Source organism: Salvia hispanica, chromosome 4 (assembly GCF_029641045.1).
Source record: "Salvia hispanica isolate PSC_SH4W2 chromosome 4, Shi_PSC_v1, whole genome shotgun sequence".
NCBI lineage: Eukaryota > Viridiplantae > Streptophyta > Magnoliopsida > Lamiales > Lamiaceae > Salvia > Salvia hispanica.
This window is the reverse complement of record NC_142695.1, coordinates 54,665,527-54,681,357: the sequence shown is the minus strand read 5'-3', so window position 1 is coordinate 54,681,357 and position 15,831 is coordinate 54,665,527. Positions and strand designations below refer to the sequence as shown.

Genomic DNA, 15,831 nt, shown 5'->3' with positions numbered 1-15,831 from the left:
TTGTTAAAACAAGTGGTGCGAATGAAAATGACGTAAAAATCGTGTATATGTAGTGTTTCGAAAATTTAATTAAAAAAAAATGCGTTGGTCGATCGTTCGCCGATCGCCGGCCTACAATCACGGCGAGCGGATCAGCGAGCCCATCGGTCAGCGCTCGCCGAATTTCTCGCCGAAATGACGCTCGTCGATTGCAATGGTTCGGCAAGCGGGCCGGCCAGCGCCGGGAATCGGCTAGCTGGCCGCTCGCCGACCATTGTGGATGCTCTTAATAATTAATGTAATAAACATTTTTAACAATTTATATTTATAAAATTAAATAAATTCAAAAGAGTACTTGCGCAGTAACAGAATTTGAGAAATGGCGGCGGCGGAAGAACTCGCCGTCTCCGATCGGCCGTGCCTTTACATGATCTCCGCCTTTCTAGCGTTGGAACCGCCCGACGTCGTAATCTCCTACGCCAGGTCATCTATCGACCTCCACCTTCCAAAATTATCCCCTTTCTTCTTCTTTACTGTATTTTAATTCGATTAAATTACTGAAATTAGGGAACTTGGTGGCGGTTCCATCACCGAGAGTGTACAGAGGTGCATTTGGCTTCGATGCATCAGCAAAGCAGTAATCTCTCAACTCTCTCGCAGTCGAATAGTAAAACATAATGTTTTTGGAAGGAAAAACGAAGTGTGCTTTTTCTGTTTTCAGGATTTGAAGTTGCAGGGGCCTTTCCTGAAGAGATTTCTGAAGAAGTTAATCAATGAAATTGAATCCAGTGGCGAGATGGTGCTGGATGAACTGTATGAATACTATGCATCATGCTTGGTTCCTCTAAAGGTAATGGATACATTACTCACACTAGTTTTTTGATTTGTGAATTGATGGATATTTTCTGACCTAATTTTATTTCTCTATTAGGATGATGGTGCTAATGCTGGGAACTCGAAACTATTGAAAACAATCTCTTTTATTTTTCCAAATGGTAACTTCTTTTTGGGGGTTATATGTTTGTTCATATCTTGTTTAGAACTTAAGTGATGAATTCAGACTGTTTCTGTATGTGGTCAGGGTCCACGAAATTGGAGGTTCGACTTCGTTCTTCTGTTAACATGCTTGAAGGAGATACAGGGTAACAGAAGCATCATCTTTATTGATTTTTATTTTTTTTTCTTATATTTTTTGTGATCGTACTGGGAGAAGGAATCAACTTCGGTTGTATTAATCCGTAGACTCACTGTTTTGTTGATGAGGTGAAAGTAAGAAGTTTGGTGTCAAACATGTTGGATAGCTTAGCATTTTTGGCTTGTTTCACTATCCTTTTCATGCCAGATCGTCTTCTACAATTCGAGTTCTTTCTATTACAATATCGCCTTACAATCACCATTCAAACCTAATTTCACTATATACTGCTAAGGCTTTTCTTTTCCTACTTGAGAAAGATACAGTCATACAACTAATATATTTGAAAACCAGCTTCGGCATTAGTTTTCCAGACTCTATTTTGAAGTAGAAGGATAAGTGATCATAGCACTCTCCTAAAGGGGAACTGGGAGGGGTGCTAAATGGTTAAATTTTGCTTCTTTCTTTTGCAGAATTCATCTTCGTGTCTTGGGGAAGTTAAATTAATTTTTGTCACATGTTGATTTATGCCTTTTCTTTTACATCGTGTAAGTTATTGTCAGGAAAGATTGCCTGCGTAGCATTGGTTCAATATGCTGCAAACTTTTAATATTTGCACCTTTTTCTTTAATTCTTTTGATTTTCTCTATGTAACTGTTGTTGTGTAGGTGCTCTATTTGGCCTTCAAGCCTTTTCATGTCAGAATTTATACTTTCTTTCCCTGAACTATTTTCAAATAAGTGTTGTTTTGAGGTGAGAGGCACATTCCAGAAAATTTTCTTCTCTCTCCCCCACCCCCGTCTTTTTTTTTTTGTGTTTTAAATTGATACTAATATTCACTTGTTCAAACAGGTTGGTTCAGGGGTTGGATTGGTTGGTATCTGTCTTTCTTATGTTAAAGCATCGAAGGTGAGCTTGTGCATACATGAATTCGTATCCCATCCTCTTCAACTACACTATCCTATGTTAAGAATTGCCTTATCAGTTTTTGTGGCAACATAACAAAAAAAATTCATCTGCTTGCTTTCGTTGACATGATTAGAACATGATGGGTAAATTTGAAGCTTCAGATTCTCTGGTTGCATACGAGGTTACAAGTTCAGTTCGTAAAATAATTGTCTCCTGAGTTTCGGGTATAAAAGACGTATATAGATCTAATAGCATCACATCATTAACATTACACAAAACCAATATCATATTACACACATTAACACGTGTATCTTAGATTCTATCTGAAAATTCTGTGATGTAGGTGATACTAACTGATGGTGACTTCTCAACTTTAGCAAATATGAAGGTCAACTTGGAACTGAACAACCTGTCCACAGCAAATCACACATTGGACTCTCATTTACATGAAAAAATGGTGAGACATATTACATATGTGTGGACATTATCATGCTATCTCATCTTCCTTGCTCATTTTCAATGCTTCAGTAGCTGAGATGGATGTAATGTCCTTGCACTTTTATGCGCTATATGATTTTCTTGTTCGACTCCGACTGTGAGGCATTTCATTTTCGTTGAATCAGAACAAGGTCGCGATAGTGAAGCTGACCATCTACTGATAATAGGTCCAATGTGTTTGTTTGCCTTGGGAATCTGCCTCAGAGGATGATCTCCATTGCTTCGCCCCTGACATTATGTAAGTCCTCCATCCATCTCAGCTCGAATATTACTGCAAATGCGATCATGATGTTTTCAGTTATCTAGGGTTGCAACTTACACATCAGCTACAAGTCACATTCTTTCACTCTCTTTTCAACAGTTTAGGTGCTGATGTTCTATACGATCCGTCATGCCTTCCTCATCTCGTACGAGTCCTGTCAGCTCTCTTGAAACGCAAACACGCTGGTCTCCAGTCTGATGCTTCCCCGGAGAAAGGAGCTAGGGAAGGAGAGCAGCACCCCGTTGCATATATCGCATCTGTGATTCGTAACATCGACACCTTCAACTATTTCCTTGCGCTGGCTGAGAAGGCCAATCTTGTAGTCACCGACCTCACTGAAGTGATCAAAGTGTCAGACTTTCTTCCTTACCTAAGATCTTATGATCGACCTAACATTAAGATATTTAGAATTTATGTGTAAACCATTAGCCAAATCCTTCCCTTTTTCAGCCTTATGGGTTTGGTTGCACTTGTATGAATAGTTGGATTATTATTACTATTTGATTAATGTTTAGTTAGGAGTATGTTTTTAAAATTATGTACTGTATGTTTTTAAAATCAACTACAGTGGCGTTCGATTGTCATGTTCGATTGTCATGACTAATTATTATGAGACTATCCAACTAGGATTAAGTTGTGGGAATATTTTAGTTGGAGGGGCAGGCTATGACTAATTATCATGAGACTATTCATCTAGAATTAATTTGTAGGGTTCAATTTTATGAACCAAACCTGATACATATTTAATCATGAGATTTAGTCTTGCCAACCGAACACCCCCTACTTCTTTCGTTCGTCTTGCTGTTTTAGGATGTCTATCTTTACCGATTTTATTTCACTTTTATTATTTACTCCATTTGATAAGTAGATCGATCAATTTTTTAATTCACATTTTACTATAAAAACAATATAGTATAAAATTAAATTCATAATACCTCACTAATTTTTTGTATAAACATTTGTTAGAGTTTTTTTTTTTTTTTTAAATATACTGAATAAAATAAAGAGGCGGCGGTCACCTCAGAATAACGCGGCTAAGGTAAGGAGCTGATTTGAATCGATCATCACAATCGATCAACAAAACAAAACCACCAATTTCCAAGAGCCGGAACCCTAGCACCGCGATCCGTAATCGATTGCTTCTGATTCCGGCAACAATGAGCGGAGAAGGCGGAGGAAAGAATCCAGGCGTCTCGTCCGCCGCCCAATCTTCGCAACCGCCGCCCAATTATTACTACGGCACTTTCCAAGGCGTGGCTAATTATCAGCCCCAGCCTCTGCCGCCCGATTATTCGGTGATAGGAATCCCTCAGCCTGTGCAGCCTCCCGTCATCGCTGCCCATCCGCCGCATTACTATCCTCGGGGATATCACGCCGTGCCCGGTATTTCCTGGTTTATTTTCCCCTAATTGATTCGATATTGAAAATCCTGGAAATTATTTTGAATTTATGAAGATGTAAGCGAGAAAGGTGTAGCTGATATTGTAGCTTTGGGAATCTGTTTCTGATGTGCGAGCTGCACATGGTTTGGCTCTAATTTGGATTTGAATGTGTGAATCTATGCGATTTATGTGACTAAATTTACAAAGGTGCAACAATGAATGAAAACAGCTGTTTAGGCATTATCGCAGTACTGAAATTAGCAATGAATTTGATGTCTGTTTCCCTTTCCTTCAATTTTCTGGTGATTCTAGGTCACGTTGTTGCTCATGGACGACTTGTTAGGGTGGAACGGCTCCCCTGTTGTGGTATTGGACTTGGATGGCTTTTGTAAGTTAATCTCAATTCTTTTCTTTTAAGAATGTCTTTCAAGAGATAATGCATGTGGTGCAGCTGATAATTTTGTGATTATTTATGCTTCTGTTGATAATTGAGTGATTTACAATCTTGTTCTGTAAATAGGATTTGGTTACTGATTTGGCTTACTTCTTTGCAAGGTTCATTACTGGTTTCTTTCTGGGCGCAGTCCCCTGGTACATAGGAGCTCTTTTACTGCTATGTGTTCGTATGGATCACAGGGAGAAGCCTGGACTCGTTGCGTGTACCATAGGTGTAAGTGTTTCCAATCTCTTCTAGAATCTTACCAAAATTGCATATATGGATGTTCCCAACTGTTGGGCAGAATACATATTCATATTTTGGTGCTTTCTGCCTGTTCTGCCCAGTGAATTTTGAAAAATTGTTATATGTGAATATGTATCTGTGGTTTATCTTGTTGATGTGATGAAGCGTTATCTATCTATCAATCATCTGCCATTCATCACGTGTATAAGACCGTGCTTTGCTTCTTCGCCTGACTGTTTGAATGCATTTTTGTTGGGAGCCGTTAATATCAAATTGACGTTTTGTTATGAGATTGAGAAAAGAGTATTAATGAAAGACAGGAATGATGGAATCACAAATTGTAGTGTGCTCCTTGAGCTCTAATCTCTATGAAAAGCTAAAAGAGAGAAAGGATGGTATGCACACTGACGAACACACACAGAAGCAAGGAGGGGCTTGAGCCTCAACCAAGCTAGAAAGTTTTTCTTATTCGTATAACATCGTCGAATTTTCAGTATTATGTGTGAATCGTTGCCTCTATCATCAATAGCAAGCTACGCTCCTATATGCTTGCTTATCATCATAACTGAAGTTTGCTTGTGTTTGAACATTTGCAGGCTATTTTAGCTGCTCTTGCTGTTACTCTTGGTGTGACAAAGGTAAGCCATTCCTGGTGAAGTAGCCATGTTGTATATTCTCCAACAACTAAAGTCCTCATCAGAGTTGGACACTGTTGATTGTATTTATTTCTCAGAAAAGGGATATTATTTTCTTTGTAGTAATCACCTCCTATTCCTGAATGATTGATTATCCATGAAATTATATACGTGTTCTATTGTTTACTGCTCTCTTGTTTCTCCCATTTTTTTTTTATGATTTAAAAAAATTCCCATTTTATGAAGCTTGGTAGGAAGAAGGAAAATCATTTTTAATATTATATGGCCATTTGCCACAAAAGGAGAAGGAAAAAAACTTTAACCATTTTTAGGATCTAATTGTATTTATCAATTATGTAAATGTTTTTTATTAACAAATTCAGTAATATTTTCAAATGATTTTGCAACTTTTTGCCTTGTCTGCAACTTAGTACTAAGATTTATGACCTTCTCTGGATTGAACTGGGGTTGTGCATAGAATTGTACTGACTGTTATTCCTGAAATAAAAAGATAGTACATAAAACTTGTACAGTACAAATCATTGTCATGTTTTAAATTTTAAAAATTAAAAGAAAAGATTTGAACTACAAAAATGAATATGGTCTGGCTTTATCAAGAACCTTCTGCAATGAGGATGCTTCAATAACTAAAAAGAAACCATGATATATATAGCCATTTGTTATTTCATGTAAAATAAAAATATAAGAATGAATTATACGTAGATTAAAAAATTTGGCACGGTCTCAGTCACTTTTTAAATTCGAACATTACAAAAATTGAATAATAATAATGACTAGTTTTGATAAAAATTTCGTTGTAAGCTGCTATTTGTATACACATGACACATCAACCAAATTATGTTCATTGTAAACAAAAAATATGTACATGATTTTGATCAAAACAACTTTGCATCTTATTGCATAATTCGAAACTATAAATATTTATATAATAAGGAGGTCATTCTTAGTTCATTTTTAGGTCGTTTTATACAATCTAGATTTTAAAAATATGAAGGTCATCGTTTAACCATTCTAAGTCTATCCTTGCTAAAATAAACTAAAAATGGATTAAATGGTAACCAAGAATAACCTTGTATTTTGGTTTAGTGTTTTACAATAAGAATGAGTTTTGTAGATATTAGGGGTACTGGCGGACACACATTATGGTGGGGGAGGGCTTAAGCCCTTCTCCAATTTTTTTTAAAAACTTTTTTAGTTATAAAATCTTATAATTTTGTTAATAATTTGTGTGAATTAATGTGTAAAAGCCCCTATCAAAATAGAAAAGTATAAGAAAATTATTATCCCATACAAAATTTGAATATATAGCCCCTACTCTAACAAATTTCTGCGTCCGCCACTGATTAGGGGTGTGCATTCGGGTTTCGGTTCGGTTTTTCGCCCAAACCGAACCGAACTCGAAAAACCGAATTTAGGCTAAAATTGAAACCGAACCGAACCGAAAAACCGAAAAACCAAAAATCGAAAAACCGAAAACCGAACTTAAAAAACCGAACCAAACCGAAAAACCGAAAAAAATAGTATATTTTAATATATCTAATTTATTTTATTTTATATATACTAATAGAATATAAATATATATAATATAAAATTAATATAATATATATATAATATTTATTATATAAAAAATATATTAGAAGAATATATATATTATATATATGATATAATATACTAAATTAATAGGATAAAAATATATAATAATATATTTAAAATATAATTCGGTTTTTCGGATTTTTTTTTCGCCCAAACCAAACCGAATCGAAAAACCGAAAAAATCGAACCGAATTTTAAAATTTCGGTTTGGTTCGGTTCGGATATTCGGTTTTCGGTTATTTTGCTCACCCCTACTAGATATCACCACCTATTAATATACTACTATTAATTTTAATTAATGATAAAAATTTAGTACACCCTATTTGCTATTTATACTGTCAAAATTTATCATAGATAGAAGACAGGTGGGCCTATTACTATAGAGTTAAAGAGGGCCTTTGGCCCATGAAAAAATTAGGGTTTCTGAGGTCTAAAATGTCGATCTTTAAACACAAAACCACCTCACCCGCCCGCAGTCTCCTCTCTCTCCACAAAGGAATCGCTGAGATAATCTTCAACTCGGCCGGAAAATGGTGACTTACAGGGTATGCATCCGCCGCCAACTCTATTTTGTGAGATTGTGTTTCAGATGTTTAGTGTTTTAGTTGGATTGATTGAAGTATTTTCTATGCGTTGTACGTTGTGCAGTTCCATCAGTACCAGGTGGTGGGGCGAGCTCTGCCCACGGAGACGGAGGAGCACCCCAAGATCTACCGCATGAAGCTCTGGGCCACCAATGAAGTCCGCGCCAAGTCCAAATTTTGGTATTGATTTGATTTGTTTATGTGAAGCTGTGTGTTTTCCGTGATTTTGGGGTTTCGGTTGGATTGTGATTGATTTGATTTGTTTGTGTAGGTATTTCTTGAGGAAGCTTAAGAAGGTGAAAAAGAGCAACGGGCAGGTTCTCGCTATCAATGAGGTATGGTTTAAGCCTTTTCTTATAGTAGTAGGTAGATGACGCTATGATTTTAGGGTTGCTGGATCATTGAATTATGATTGATCTCGTCAATTTTCATAGTGAAGCTGTTATTCTAGTTGCAATGTCAGCTCAAAATTAGAATAATCACTCCATATCATGTTACTATGTGAATGATTTATTGATTGAGCTGTTGTTATAGCTCATTTGCTTGCTTCTTCTGTTGCTCATATCTGCATAGGCTTTGGTTAAGATTGTATCTACTTGATTTTGGTTGCTGGATCATAATTCATAGCATTGTGATTGATCTCGTCTACGTAATGAAGCTGTTATTCTAGTTGCATGGTCATCTTACCTTCTTATATTGTTATAGGCTTATGGCAAACGTTAAAGACTGATCACATTATATCTTGTTACTTACTATAGGAATGAATGGTTTATAGATTGAGCTGTTGTTGTATCTCCTTTAATTGCTTCGTTTGCTGCCATACCTGCATTAGTTTAGGTTGAGATTGTAGCTTCTCGATTTCTGAGCTGCTTAGATCGTAGTATTGAGACTGTTCTTGTCAATTATCATAGTGAAATTTTTATTCTAGTTGCATACACATTGCAGCATCTCACAGTGCCATTGCTACATTAACTTAAAATTAAAACAGATCACTTGATACGCTATGTTACTATAGGAATGATTTATAGGTTGAGCTTCGGTTAAGATTGTATCTACTTGCTTGATGTTACAAATGTTGTAATTTCTTGTTCCTAGTTTTTCTTTTCTGAACTGTTTTGCTCCTATTTCTGCATTTACTCTTCATTCATCACGCTCTCATTCTGTCTGCTTAGATTTTTGAGAAGAACCCTACAACCATCAAGAACTATGGCATCTGGTTGAGATATCAGAGCAGAACCGGGTATCACAACATGTACAAGGAGTACCGTGACACCACTCTGAATGGCGGTGTTGAGCAGATGTACACCGAGATGGCCTCCCGCCACAGGGTGCGCAGCCACTGCATCCAAATCATTAAGACTGCTACTGTCCCCGCCAAGCTTTGCAAGAGGGAGAGCACCAAGCAGTTCCATGATTCCAAAATCAAGTTTCCCCTGGTGTACAAGAAGGTAAGGCCACCATCAAGGAAGCTCAAGACTACATACAAAGCAACCAGGCCCAACTTGTTTATGTAAACTGTATGGGTCATTTCTTGTTGGGGAAAAATAACTTTGTTTCTTTTTTAATCCAGAGAGAAAGTGAGGGACAATTTTCTTCATTAGTGTTATCTACCTGAACTCCTACATTTCTTGTTTTGTTTACCTAGAGCATTGGGATTTTCATATTGAGACATTATTTATGATAGTTTTATTTTTGATGAGATCCTTTACACGTGTATCTTTATTATTTCTATGTTTACAACAATATACTCCCCCTGCTAGACTTGTTTTTTTTATTTTAGTTAGTATGTGAATAGGACTTCCAGTTCATTTTTTTTTACCATAAATAGTAATAGGGTTTTGCATTTTATTAATTCATTTCAATCACATTTCATTTAAAACTACTAAAAGTATATAAGTGGAACTCATATTTTACTAATTTTTTTTATCTACTTTTCTTCATCTTATGTAAAATTCGTGTTGCCAAGAAATGAAACTTATATAATAGCGGATGGAAGGAGTAGTTATGAATGGAGGTAGTTTTTATCAATTAACAAAGAATTGCATAAGGTTCCAAATCTCATTGAAGGAATTATAATATTAATATTTAATTTAAGGAACGATAGTCATTTAAGTCACAAAATTTGGTGAAATTCAGGTAGGTTCATAAACTTAAAATTAGAATATTAATTCCGAAGTTTCAATTTTAATCTCAATTGGCCATCTATTTACTTATTTTAAATATCCATTAAAATATTTATTTTAATGAAACACGTTTTGATGATCGTTAAAAGACGACATTTTGTGGATGGATGTGATAATTAAGAAAAATTGATATTCATAATTTAATATTTCAATTTCAAAATTCATGAACCGACTTCATGATTTAAATGTCTATTATCCCATAATTTAAATACTGAGAATAATTAGATTAATGAATTTATTGTGGAGTGGAGTATCAAAAATCAAAATGAATTCCACCGCCACTTTCATGATTTCATTTCAAGTCCTAAAACATTTCCTATTCCCCAAAACCTCCCCACAATCTTCTTCCGCAGAGAGAGAGACACACAGAGAGAATGGGCGAAGAAGAAGCAAAGACGGAGACGAAGAAGAGGGCGGTGGAGTCGCTGGGATGGCTGACGGAATCATCAATCATGCCACGGAAGCATCGCGCCATCGAAGGAGTCGGCGCCTCCTCCATCCTCGAGCTCAAAGCCCAACTCTACAGGTCGCAGGAGGAGTCGAAACGCAATCCCAAAGACGCAGTGCGCCCCACCGACCAAAATTACGCCCAACATCTCGAGGTCCATCGCGCCAAGAAGAAGATCGCCGAAAAGGACACTTTCTCCAATAAGAACTCCGGCGTCGATGCCCGTGCCCACAAGTAAGCCAATTTTTCAATTTTGCGTTCAATTTGGTTTGCATCTGCTCTTTCCATGCGGATTCTGGTAATTCTGATGTGTTTTACCGGGTTATGTATGATTTGTGAGGTGTATTGCTATTTGGTACGATTAATTATCGTTCTAGGGTTTTTAGGAATTGGGGTTTTTTTCAATTACCAGAATTGGATATTGTTATGCTTCAAAATTCAATCGTGGTTAGATGCTTTGCATAACATTAATGGTGTTTTGTGTTGAAATTTGATTCTATGTTTTTAGGGATAAGCTTGAGCTAAAGGCTGTTCAGGATGGATCAGCGAGCTACGCTGCATTGGAGAAGAAGGCGGAAATATATAACAAGCTGGTGAGGGGGGAACTTTCCGATGGAGAAGATGAAGAGAAGTACTGTGTTGATTTCTTTAGGAAGGGTCTGGAGCAGGATGAGCCCCGGATTTCGAGAGAGAATGATACTTCCACGCCCCAAGCTCAGACGTCTCAAGAGAATGTAGACGCTGATGATGGTGATGATTTCTTGCCGATTGGTGCAAAAGCTGCAGGGGTCGGGCGGGCGTCTGCTGCTGTGGACAGGAGTCAGCATAAGCATTTTGTAATGTAAGCTCTTCAGTCCATTTGTCTTTGTTTGTTTGTCCAAAACCGTGTTAATATTTGTTAGTTCTTCCATATTTTACGACATATATGTGCCTATGTGATGCTGATAGACATGAAAAGCTTGTGCCTCTCGACAGAATGATGGTTTATTTACATAGCGTCCATTTTGGTTTGAATTAGGGGATGGTGTGTCCAGGGCCTTAAGACGATTAGACGAAATATGCTTTTCTTGGACTATGACTATATGCCATTTGTGTAAATGAGTTGCAGCTTTCCATGATTTTTCAGAAATCATTAAACAGTTCCTGCTTAGTATATGTGTTTATTGTTTTTCCCTTGCCATAAACGAATCTATGGAATAAAAATGATCGAAAGAAATGAATAACACATCAGTTCAGTTATATGGCTTGTCCGTGATGTACCTTAGATCTAGTCTCCTTCAGTATTTTGTGAAAGAGTTTTTGATTTTATCATCGCACCATTTCATTTCACAGGGAAGTTCACGAGGAAGCAAATCAAGCAAGGGAAAAAGTCTCCGAGCTAAAACTGCGTAGACAAGAGCAGCTTGCTGCACGAAGAGAAAAATTAAAGCAAGCCTACCTCCGAAAGCAGCTCGAGAAGTTGAAAGCATCTAAAGCAGAGCAAGCCTGATTGGAAAGCAGCTAAAACTGCACAGGCAGTAGCAGCTACAAAAAGAGAAAAATTAAAGCAAGCCCACTCCGAAAGCAGCTCGAGAAGTTGAAAGCAGCTAAAGCAGAGCAAGCCTGATTGGAGAGGTGATTGATCACTATGGAGTATACTTTTTAAGGATTGAATTGCATAGATTTGAATCCCTTGTTTTCTTAGGAAACATCACATAACTCATTATGAACTTTGATGTTTCTAGTTGCTGTATATCTTCTGGTCTATCAAAGTTCTAGCCTTTTTAGTGTCTAATAGAAGCAATTAAGAGACATTTTGCAAAAGTTGTCATTTTTATAATCTTTAAAGCATACTTGTAAATTAGAAAGATGATACCTGTGTCAGACCTGAAGTCAAAAAACAGAAACAGCAATATGAGAAAATACATAATAAAAAAAAAAGAAAACGACTCTGCTGGGGATCGAACCCAGAATCTCTGGTTCCGTAGACCAGCGCCTTATCCATTGGGCCACAGAGTCCTTGTTGGTTCAATTAAAATTCTTTAACTATATATATATTTGAAACTCATGTGCAGATATACTAGTTTAAAAACAATTACTAGTACTAGTGTAAAAAGGAACTTATTTATATGAAATATTTCTTGATTGAGATTTGGGAATAATCATTGATTTGAACAATTGGAACTCAAATGCCAGGTACATAGTTGTTATACTATTAACAAGAATCAACTTAAAACTAATCAAAGAAATTATTTTGGTGCTACCACATGGGCATCATTATGGTCTGTAGCAAGATTCAACTAAAATAAACCGAATTAATCATTGCAATCATCACAAATTAAACCACAATTCATGTACTTGATCAAGAACATGCTAAAAATCCCTCTGTAAAGTGTCCAAATTTTTTATGTAGTCTTCCAGCTCCACTACATCAACATACAGGCTGTTGCTCAAATATCAAATTATCTAAAAAATTATTGTATTTTTCCACCTCAAAACATGCTATAAATTCCTCACTCCACCACAACATAATGACACACTCACACACACTGAAAAAAAACACACATTCTTGAATATTCTTCTTGTGTTGATAAAAAAATGGAGGGAAGAAAAATTGTTGCTGCTTTGGCTGTCTGCATCATGACTTTCATGAGCTGCGCAAATTATGCCGTAGCGCAAGAAGATGCCGGAGCCCCGGCTCTGCCGCCTACAGCGCAGAGCGCTGCGGTGGCTCTGTGTGTTCCAGCCGCCGCCATAGGCGCCGTTGCTTCACTTGCCGCCGCTGCTTTCTTTTAAGCTTTTTTTTTTAAAAAATTTCTCGGTTTATCTATTTCGTGTAACGTTGTTGATGAAATTTATGGAATATATTTTTATCTCGAGATTGAATTATGACTATGGTTGATGATTAATGTGTGTGTAGCAAATAGCATATTTGTCCCACATCGAAGGTTGGGAAAGAGTGAGTGGCGAAATGTGGGTATAAAAAGGGAGAGTGGGATTTGTTTGAAAGCATCTTTGCGCTTGGGGCAATGACGCAGCTAGTGAGGTTCTAACCGAGGCGCGTCTATTGCTGGTTGAAAACTATTTCCAAACCCCCTCTTCGGCCCGGGCTTGACTCGGGCCGTCGAGAATTTCTGGAAGGGCTCCCTCTTTTGGGCAAGCCCTACAATCTAAGTCTAATTCTTGTGATGTATGAGTTTATGATCAATTTCACAATTTAGTAATTTTTTTTAATTGGAATTGCATTATGGCTTGTTATTTTATTTCATAAATAGTAGAATTAATTATAACAGATATTGGGTTTTTAGTGTTTCGTAAATAGTACTCAATCTTAATCTATATTGACTTCGAATCTTACAAACAATTTCCAAGATCAAGAATTTACCAGTTTCCCACTTTATTCTGAATCTCATCGATGCGGATTTAAACAAAAACTAGACTAAAATGAGATAAACGATTTACTTTTGTTTGATAGAACCAAACAGATCCTCAAAAGATCGCTTAGGGGCTTCGGTTCTTGCAACAATCTCCACAACTTTGTAGGAAGCCTCCGGGTGCAGCAACGCCTCCACTGCAACTTCTGCAACCTGATCTCGGGAAATCGACCCTTCATACAGCGTATCCTGCAACGATACGAGTAAATAACAAGCACGCAAACAGAAACTAGGTTAATTCGAAAGGGAGCTTTGTTGTCTGATCATCACTACCTCTGGCTCCATCACTATGTTCCCCTTGGGCGGGTCGTTCTTCAGTCCACCAGGCCTTACAATCGTGTAATTGATTCCAGATTTCCGAATGTGCTGCTCTGCTTGAAGCTTTGCGACTAAGGTGAGGCCAAACACGTTGAGGAAAATGTAGGCGGGATTAAGCAGTTGCCCCATGGCAGCCCCATTGACTAAGATGGAACTTATGAGTATGAATCTGTTGACATTCTGTTTCCGACAGGCTTCGACCAGGTTCACAGTGCCATAATTGTCAACCTGAGTAGGATCAAAGAAGTTAGGCATTCAATTGAAAAAGAAAGAGTTATGTCAGTATCGAAAACATCAACCTTCCATGGAGTGAAGAGATCCCACGATGGTCGAAAACCAGTAGCGCATATCACTGCATCGGAATCATCACTTATAGCTTCAGCTAATTTGTCTGAACCCTCTGTTACATCTGCTTTCACCTGATAAAGAATATAAACCTTAAGATAGTTCTTACCAAAGCATAGAAGCTAAACAGTTTGAGTTCTAAGATCAAAGAAGATTTTAGAACCATTTTTCCTAAAAATGGCTGCATATCATAAAAAACAGGATGCTTGAAGGAGAAAGGGCAAACTAGCTAGCAAGGTTCTGATTTCAAGAATTCAAAACTACAATTAACTATCAAAGCTATGCAACAAGAAACCAACCATTGCTATTTTATTAGACCATTTGTTAATATGAATATAAACCTTAAGATAGTTCTTAACATGATCAAGGCCAAGAGTTAACTAACTATCAAAGCATAGAAGCTAAACTAATCGAGTTCTAAGCAAATGCTTTCTTAAATTAAAGAAGATTTCAGCATATTAGCTTCACACACAAAGAACTTATCCATGGGAAACTGCAACTTTATCCTAAAAATGGCTGCATATCACAAAACAGGCTGCTTGAAGGAGAAAGCCACAATTAAGTGATTAACTATCAAAATTCAAAGCTATGCAACACCATTCCTACTGTTTCACTCTCCTTCAGTCTCAAAATCCATTTCCAGCAATGAAAGCCTTTCAATTTACACAAACAATACACATTTCTGCCAATTGTCAAACCACCATTCAAATGCAAGACCAAAAGATAGAGCAAAATTACGAACAGATGAGAAAGGTAAAGCGAAATTGCAATCAAATCATCCAATTGAACCCTAGTACCCACAAATTGGAGATCAGGATTGTTCCCTGGGAACGTCGACTTCGCTTTCCCCAAATCTCTCACGCCAGCTTTCACAGCAAATCCCTTCGCCAAAAGCTGCTCCACTATCCTCTTCCCCGTGCTTCCAGTTGCACCGGCGACGAATATCTTCTTTCTCTCAATACCGCGCTGGTTCGATTCCTCCTTAATCTCGCTTCCCTCCATCTGCGAGCACCAATCAAGTAGAGCAAAAGCCAAATTCGGATAACGCAAATCAGAACCAAATTGAGAAAGACGCAGAATGTTGTAGATTGAGAGAGAAGAAGGAACGTACAGATGAAGCTTTGACGAAGAGAGCGTGTGGTCTAGTGGTGAAAGAGGATTGAGATAGAGAAGTTCGAAGGAAGAAACCAGAAGCAGCAGCTGTGGCAGCAGCCATTGCCATTGGCCTTTTTTTCTTTTTAAATTTCAAATAATAAAATAATTTGGGTAAGGAAAGTATACCCGCCACAATAATAGATTTGGATTATATATTAAATTTTATTTTACACAATTCGTCTCTCGTTATTCACGAATCACTAATTACATTTTTCTTTTTTTGGTTTAACCACAGGTGTACGTTGGCGGAATTCGACTAATCCTGCTCGACCGAGCTTGCAGCTTAAGGCTG

The 15,831-nt window shown here is 37.3% G+C and overlaps 5 protein-coding genes and 2 non-coding genes across 8 annotated transcripts; 5 read left to right on the top strand and 2 right to left on the bottom strand.

Moving 5' to 3' along the window:
- The first annotated feature begins 323 nt into the window (after nt 1-323).
- LOC125196323 (S-adenosyl-L-methionine-dependent methyltransferases superfamily protein) lies at nt 324-3,298 on the top strand. Its single transcript, XM_048094795.2, has 10 exons — nt 324-462; nt 547-616; nt 701-829; nt 911-974; nt 1,061-1,121; nt 1,780-1,864; nt 1,964-2,020; nt 2,364-2,477; nt 2,686-2,756; nt 2,880-3,298. The coding sequence occupies exons 1-10, from the start codon at nt 359-361 to the stop codon at nt 3,199-3,201; spliced, it is 1,077 nt and encodes a 358-aa protein (XP_047950752.2). The 5' UTR covers nt 324-358; the 3' UTR covers nt 3,202-3,298.
- Nucleotides 3,299-3,791: 493 nt separating this feature from the next.
- LOC125194409 (large ribosomal subunit protein eL20z-like) lies at nt 3,792-5,665 on the top strand. The gene is made up of 4 exons (XM_048092603.2): nt 3,792-4,163; nt 4,475-4,550; nt 4,718-4,832; nt 5,441-5,665. Exons 1-4 carry the CDS (start codon nt 3,938-3,940, stop codon nt 5,498-5,500), a joined length of 477 nt encoding a protein of 158 aa, XP_047948560.1. The 5' UTR covers nt 3,792-3,937; the 3' UTR covers nt 5,501-5,665.
- A 1,828-nt stretch (nt 5,666-7,493) lies between these two features.
- LOC125194408 (large ribosomal subunit protein eL20) lies at nt 7,494-9,376 on the top strand. The gene is made up of 4 exons (XM_048092602.2): nt 7,494-7,638; nt 7,742-7,857; nt 7,949-8,012; nt 8,850-9,376. The coding sequence occupies exons 1-4, from the start codon at nt 7,624-7,626 to the stop codon at nt 9,189-9,191; spliced, it is 537 nt and encodes a 178-aa protein (XP_047948559.1). The 5' UTR covers nt 7,494-7,623; the 3' UTR covers nt 9,192-9,376.
- Nucleotides 9,377-10,153: 777 nt separating this feature from the next.
- Nucleotides 10,154-12,135, top strand: LOC125191919 (uncharacterized protein At4g18257-like). The gene is made up of 3 exons (XM_048089353.2): nt 10,154-10,542; nt 10,817-11,149; nt 11,641-12,135. Exons 1-3 carry the CDS (start codon nt 10,235-10,237, stop codon nt 11,795-11,797), a joined length of 798 nt encoding a protein of 265 aa, XP_047945310.2. The 5' UTR covers nt 10,154-10,234; the 3' UTR covers nt 11,798-12,135.
- A 98-nt stretch (nt 12,136-12,233) lies between these two features.
- TRNAR-ACG (transfer RNA arginine (anticodon ACG)) lies at nt 12,234-12,306 on the bottom strand. The gene has a single exon. It is a non-coding gene; the product is annotated as a tRNA-Arg (tRNA).
- Nucleotides 12,307-13,298: 992 nt separating this feature from the next.
- Nucleotides 13,299-13,450, top strand: LOC125197698 (U4 spliceosomal RNA). Its single transcript, XR_007172225.2, has one exon. It is a non-coding gene; the product is annotated as a U4 spliceosomal RNA (small nuclear RNA).
- Nucleotides 13,451-13,606: 156 nt separating this feature from the next.
- On the bottom strand, nt 13,607-15,652 carry LOC125191918 (NAD(P)-binding Rossmann-fold superfamily protein). 2 transcript variants are annotated; one of them, XM_048089352.2, is made up of 5 exons: nt 15,496-15,652; nt 15,186-15,386; nt 14,339-14,458; nt 13,995-14,267; nt 13,607-13,910 (listed from the first exon to the last, which is right to left on the bottom strand). In XM_048089352.2, the coding sequence occupies exons 1-5, from the start codon at nt 15,604-15,606 to the stop codon at nt 13,746-13,748; spliced, it is 870 nt and encodes a 289-aa protein (XP_047945309.2). In that variant the 5' UTR covers nt 15,607-15,652; the 3' UTR covers nt 13,607-13,745. The 2 variants fall into 2 exon arrangements, with proteins under 2 accessions (XP_047945309.2, XP_088925834.1); XM_089069708.1 differs by having other exon boundaries at nt 13,607-13,894.
- Between the last annotated feature and the right edge of the window lie 179 nt (nt 15,653-15,831).

Coding starts and splice junctions, on each gene's coding strand:
- LOC125196323 (XM_048094795.2), top strand. CDS start 359: ATGGCGGCGGCGGAAGAACTCGCCGTCTCCGATCGGCCGTGCCTTTAC. Junction 2,478..2,685: donor CTCATTTACATGAAAAAATG/GTGAGACATATT, acceptor TACTGATAATAG/GTCCAATGTGTTTGTTTGCC. Junction 2,757..2,879: donor TGCTTCGCCCCTGACATTAT/GTAAGTCCTCCA, acceptor TCTTTTCAACAG/TTTAGGTGCTGATGTTCTAT.
- LOC125194409 (XM_048092603.2), top strand. CDS start 3,938: ATGAGCGGAGAAGGCGGAGGAAAGAATCCAGGCGTCTCGTCCGCCGCC. Junction 4,551..4,717: donor ATTGGACTTGGATGGCTTTT/GTAAGTTAATCT, acceptor CTTCTTTGCAAG/GTTCATTACTGGTTTCTTTC. Junction 4,833..5,440: donor TCGTTGCGTGTACCATAGGT/GTAAGTGTTTCC, acceptor GAACATTTGCAG/GCTATTTTAGCTGCTCTTGC.
- LOC125194408 (XM_048092602.2), top strand. Junction 7,858..7,948: donor CGCGCCAAGTCCAAATTTTG/GTATTGATTTGA, acceptor TTGTTTGTGTAG/GTATTTCTTGAGGAAGCTTA. Junction 8,013..8,849: donor AGGTTCTCGCTATCAATGAG/GTATGGTTTAAG, acceptor CTGTCTGCTTAG/ATTTTTGAGAAGAACCCTAC.
- LOC125191919 (XM_048089353.2), top strand. CDS start 10,235: ATGGGCGAAGAAGAAGCAAAGACGGAGACGAAGAAGAGGGCGGTGGAG. Junction 10,543..10,816: donor GTCGATGCCCGTGCCCACAA/GTAAGCCAATTT, acceptor CTATGTTTTTAG/GGATAAGCTTGAGCTAAAGG. Junction 11,150..11,640: donor CAGCATAAGCATTTTGTAAT/GTAAGCTCTTCA, acceptor TTCATTTCACAG/GGAAGTTCACGAGGAAGCAA.
- LOC125191918 (XM_089069708.1), bottom strand. CDS start 15,606: ATGGCAATGGCTGCTGCCACAGCTGCTGCTTCTGGTTTCTTCCTTCGA. Junction 14,459..15,185: donor ACAATCCTGATCTCCAATTT/GTGGGTACTAGG, acceptor ATTCTTTATCAG/GTGAAAGCAGATGTAACAGA. Junction 14,268..14,338: donor ATCTCTTCACTCCATGGAAG/GTTGATGTTTTC, acceptor GATCCTACTCAG/GTTGACAATTATGGCACTGT.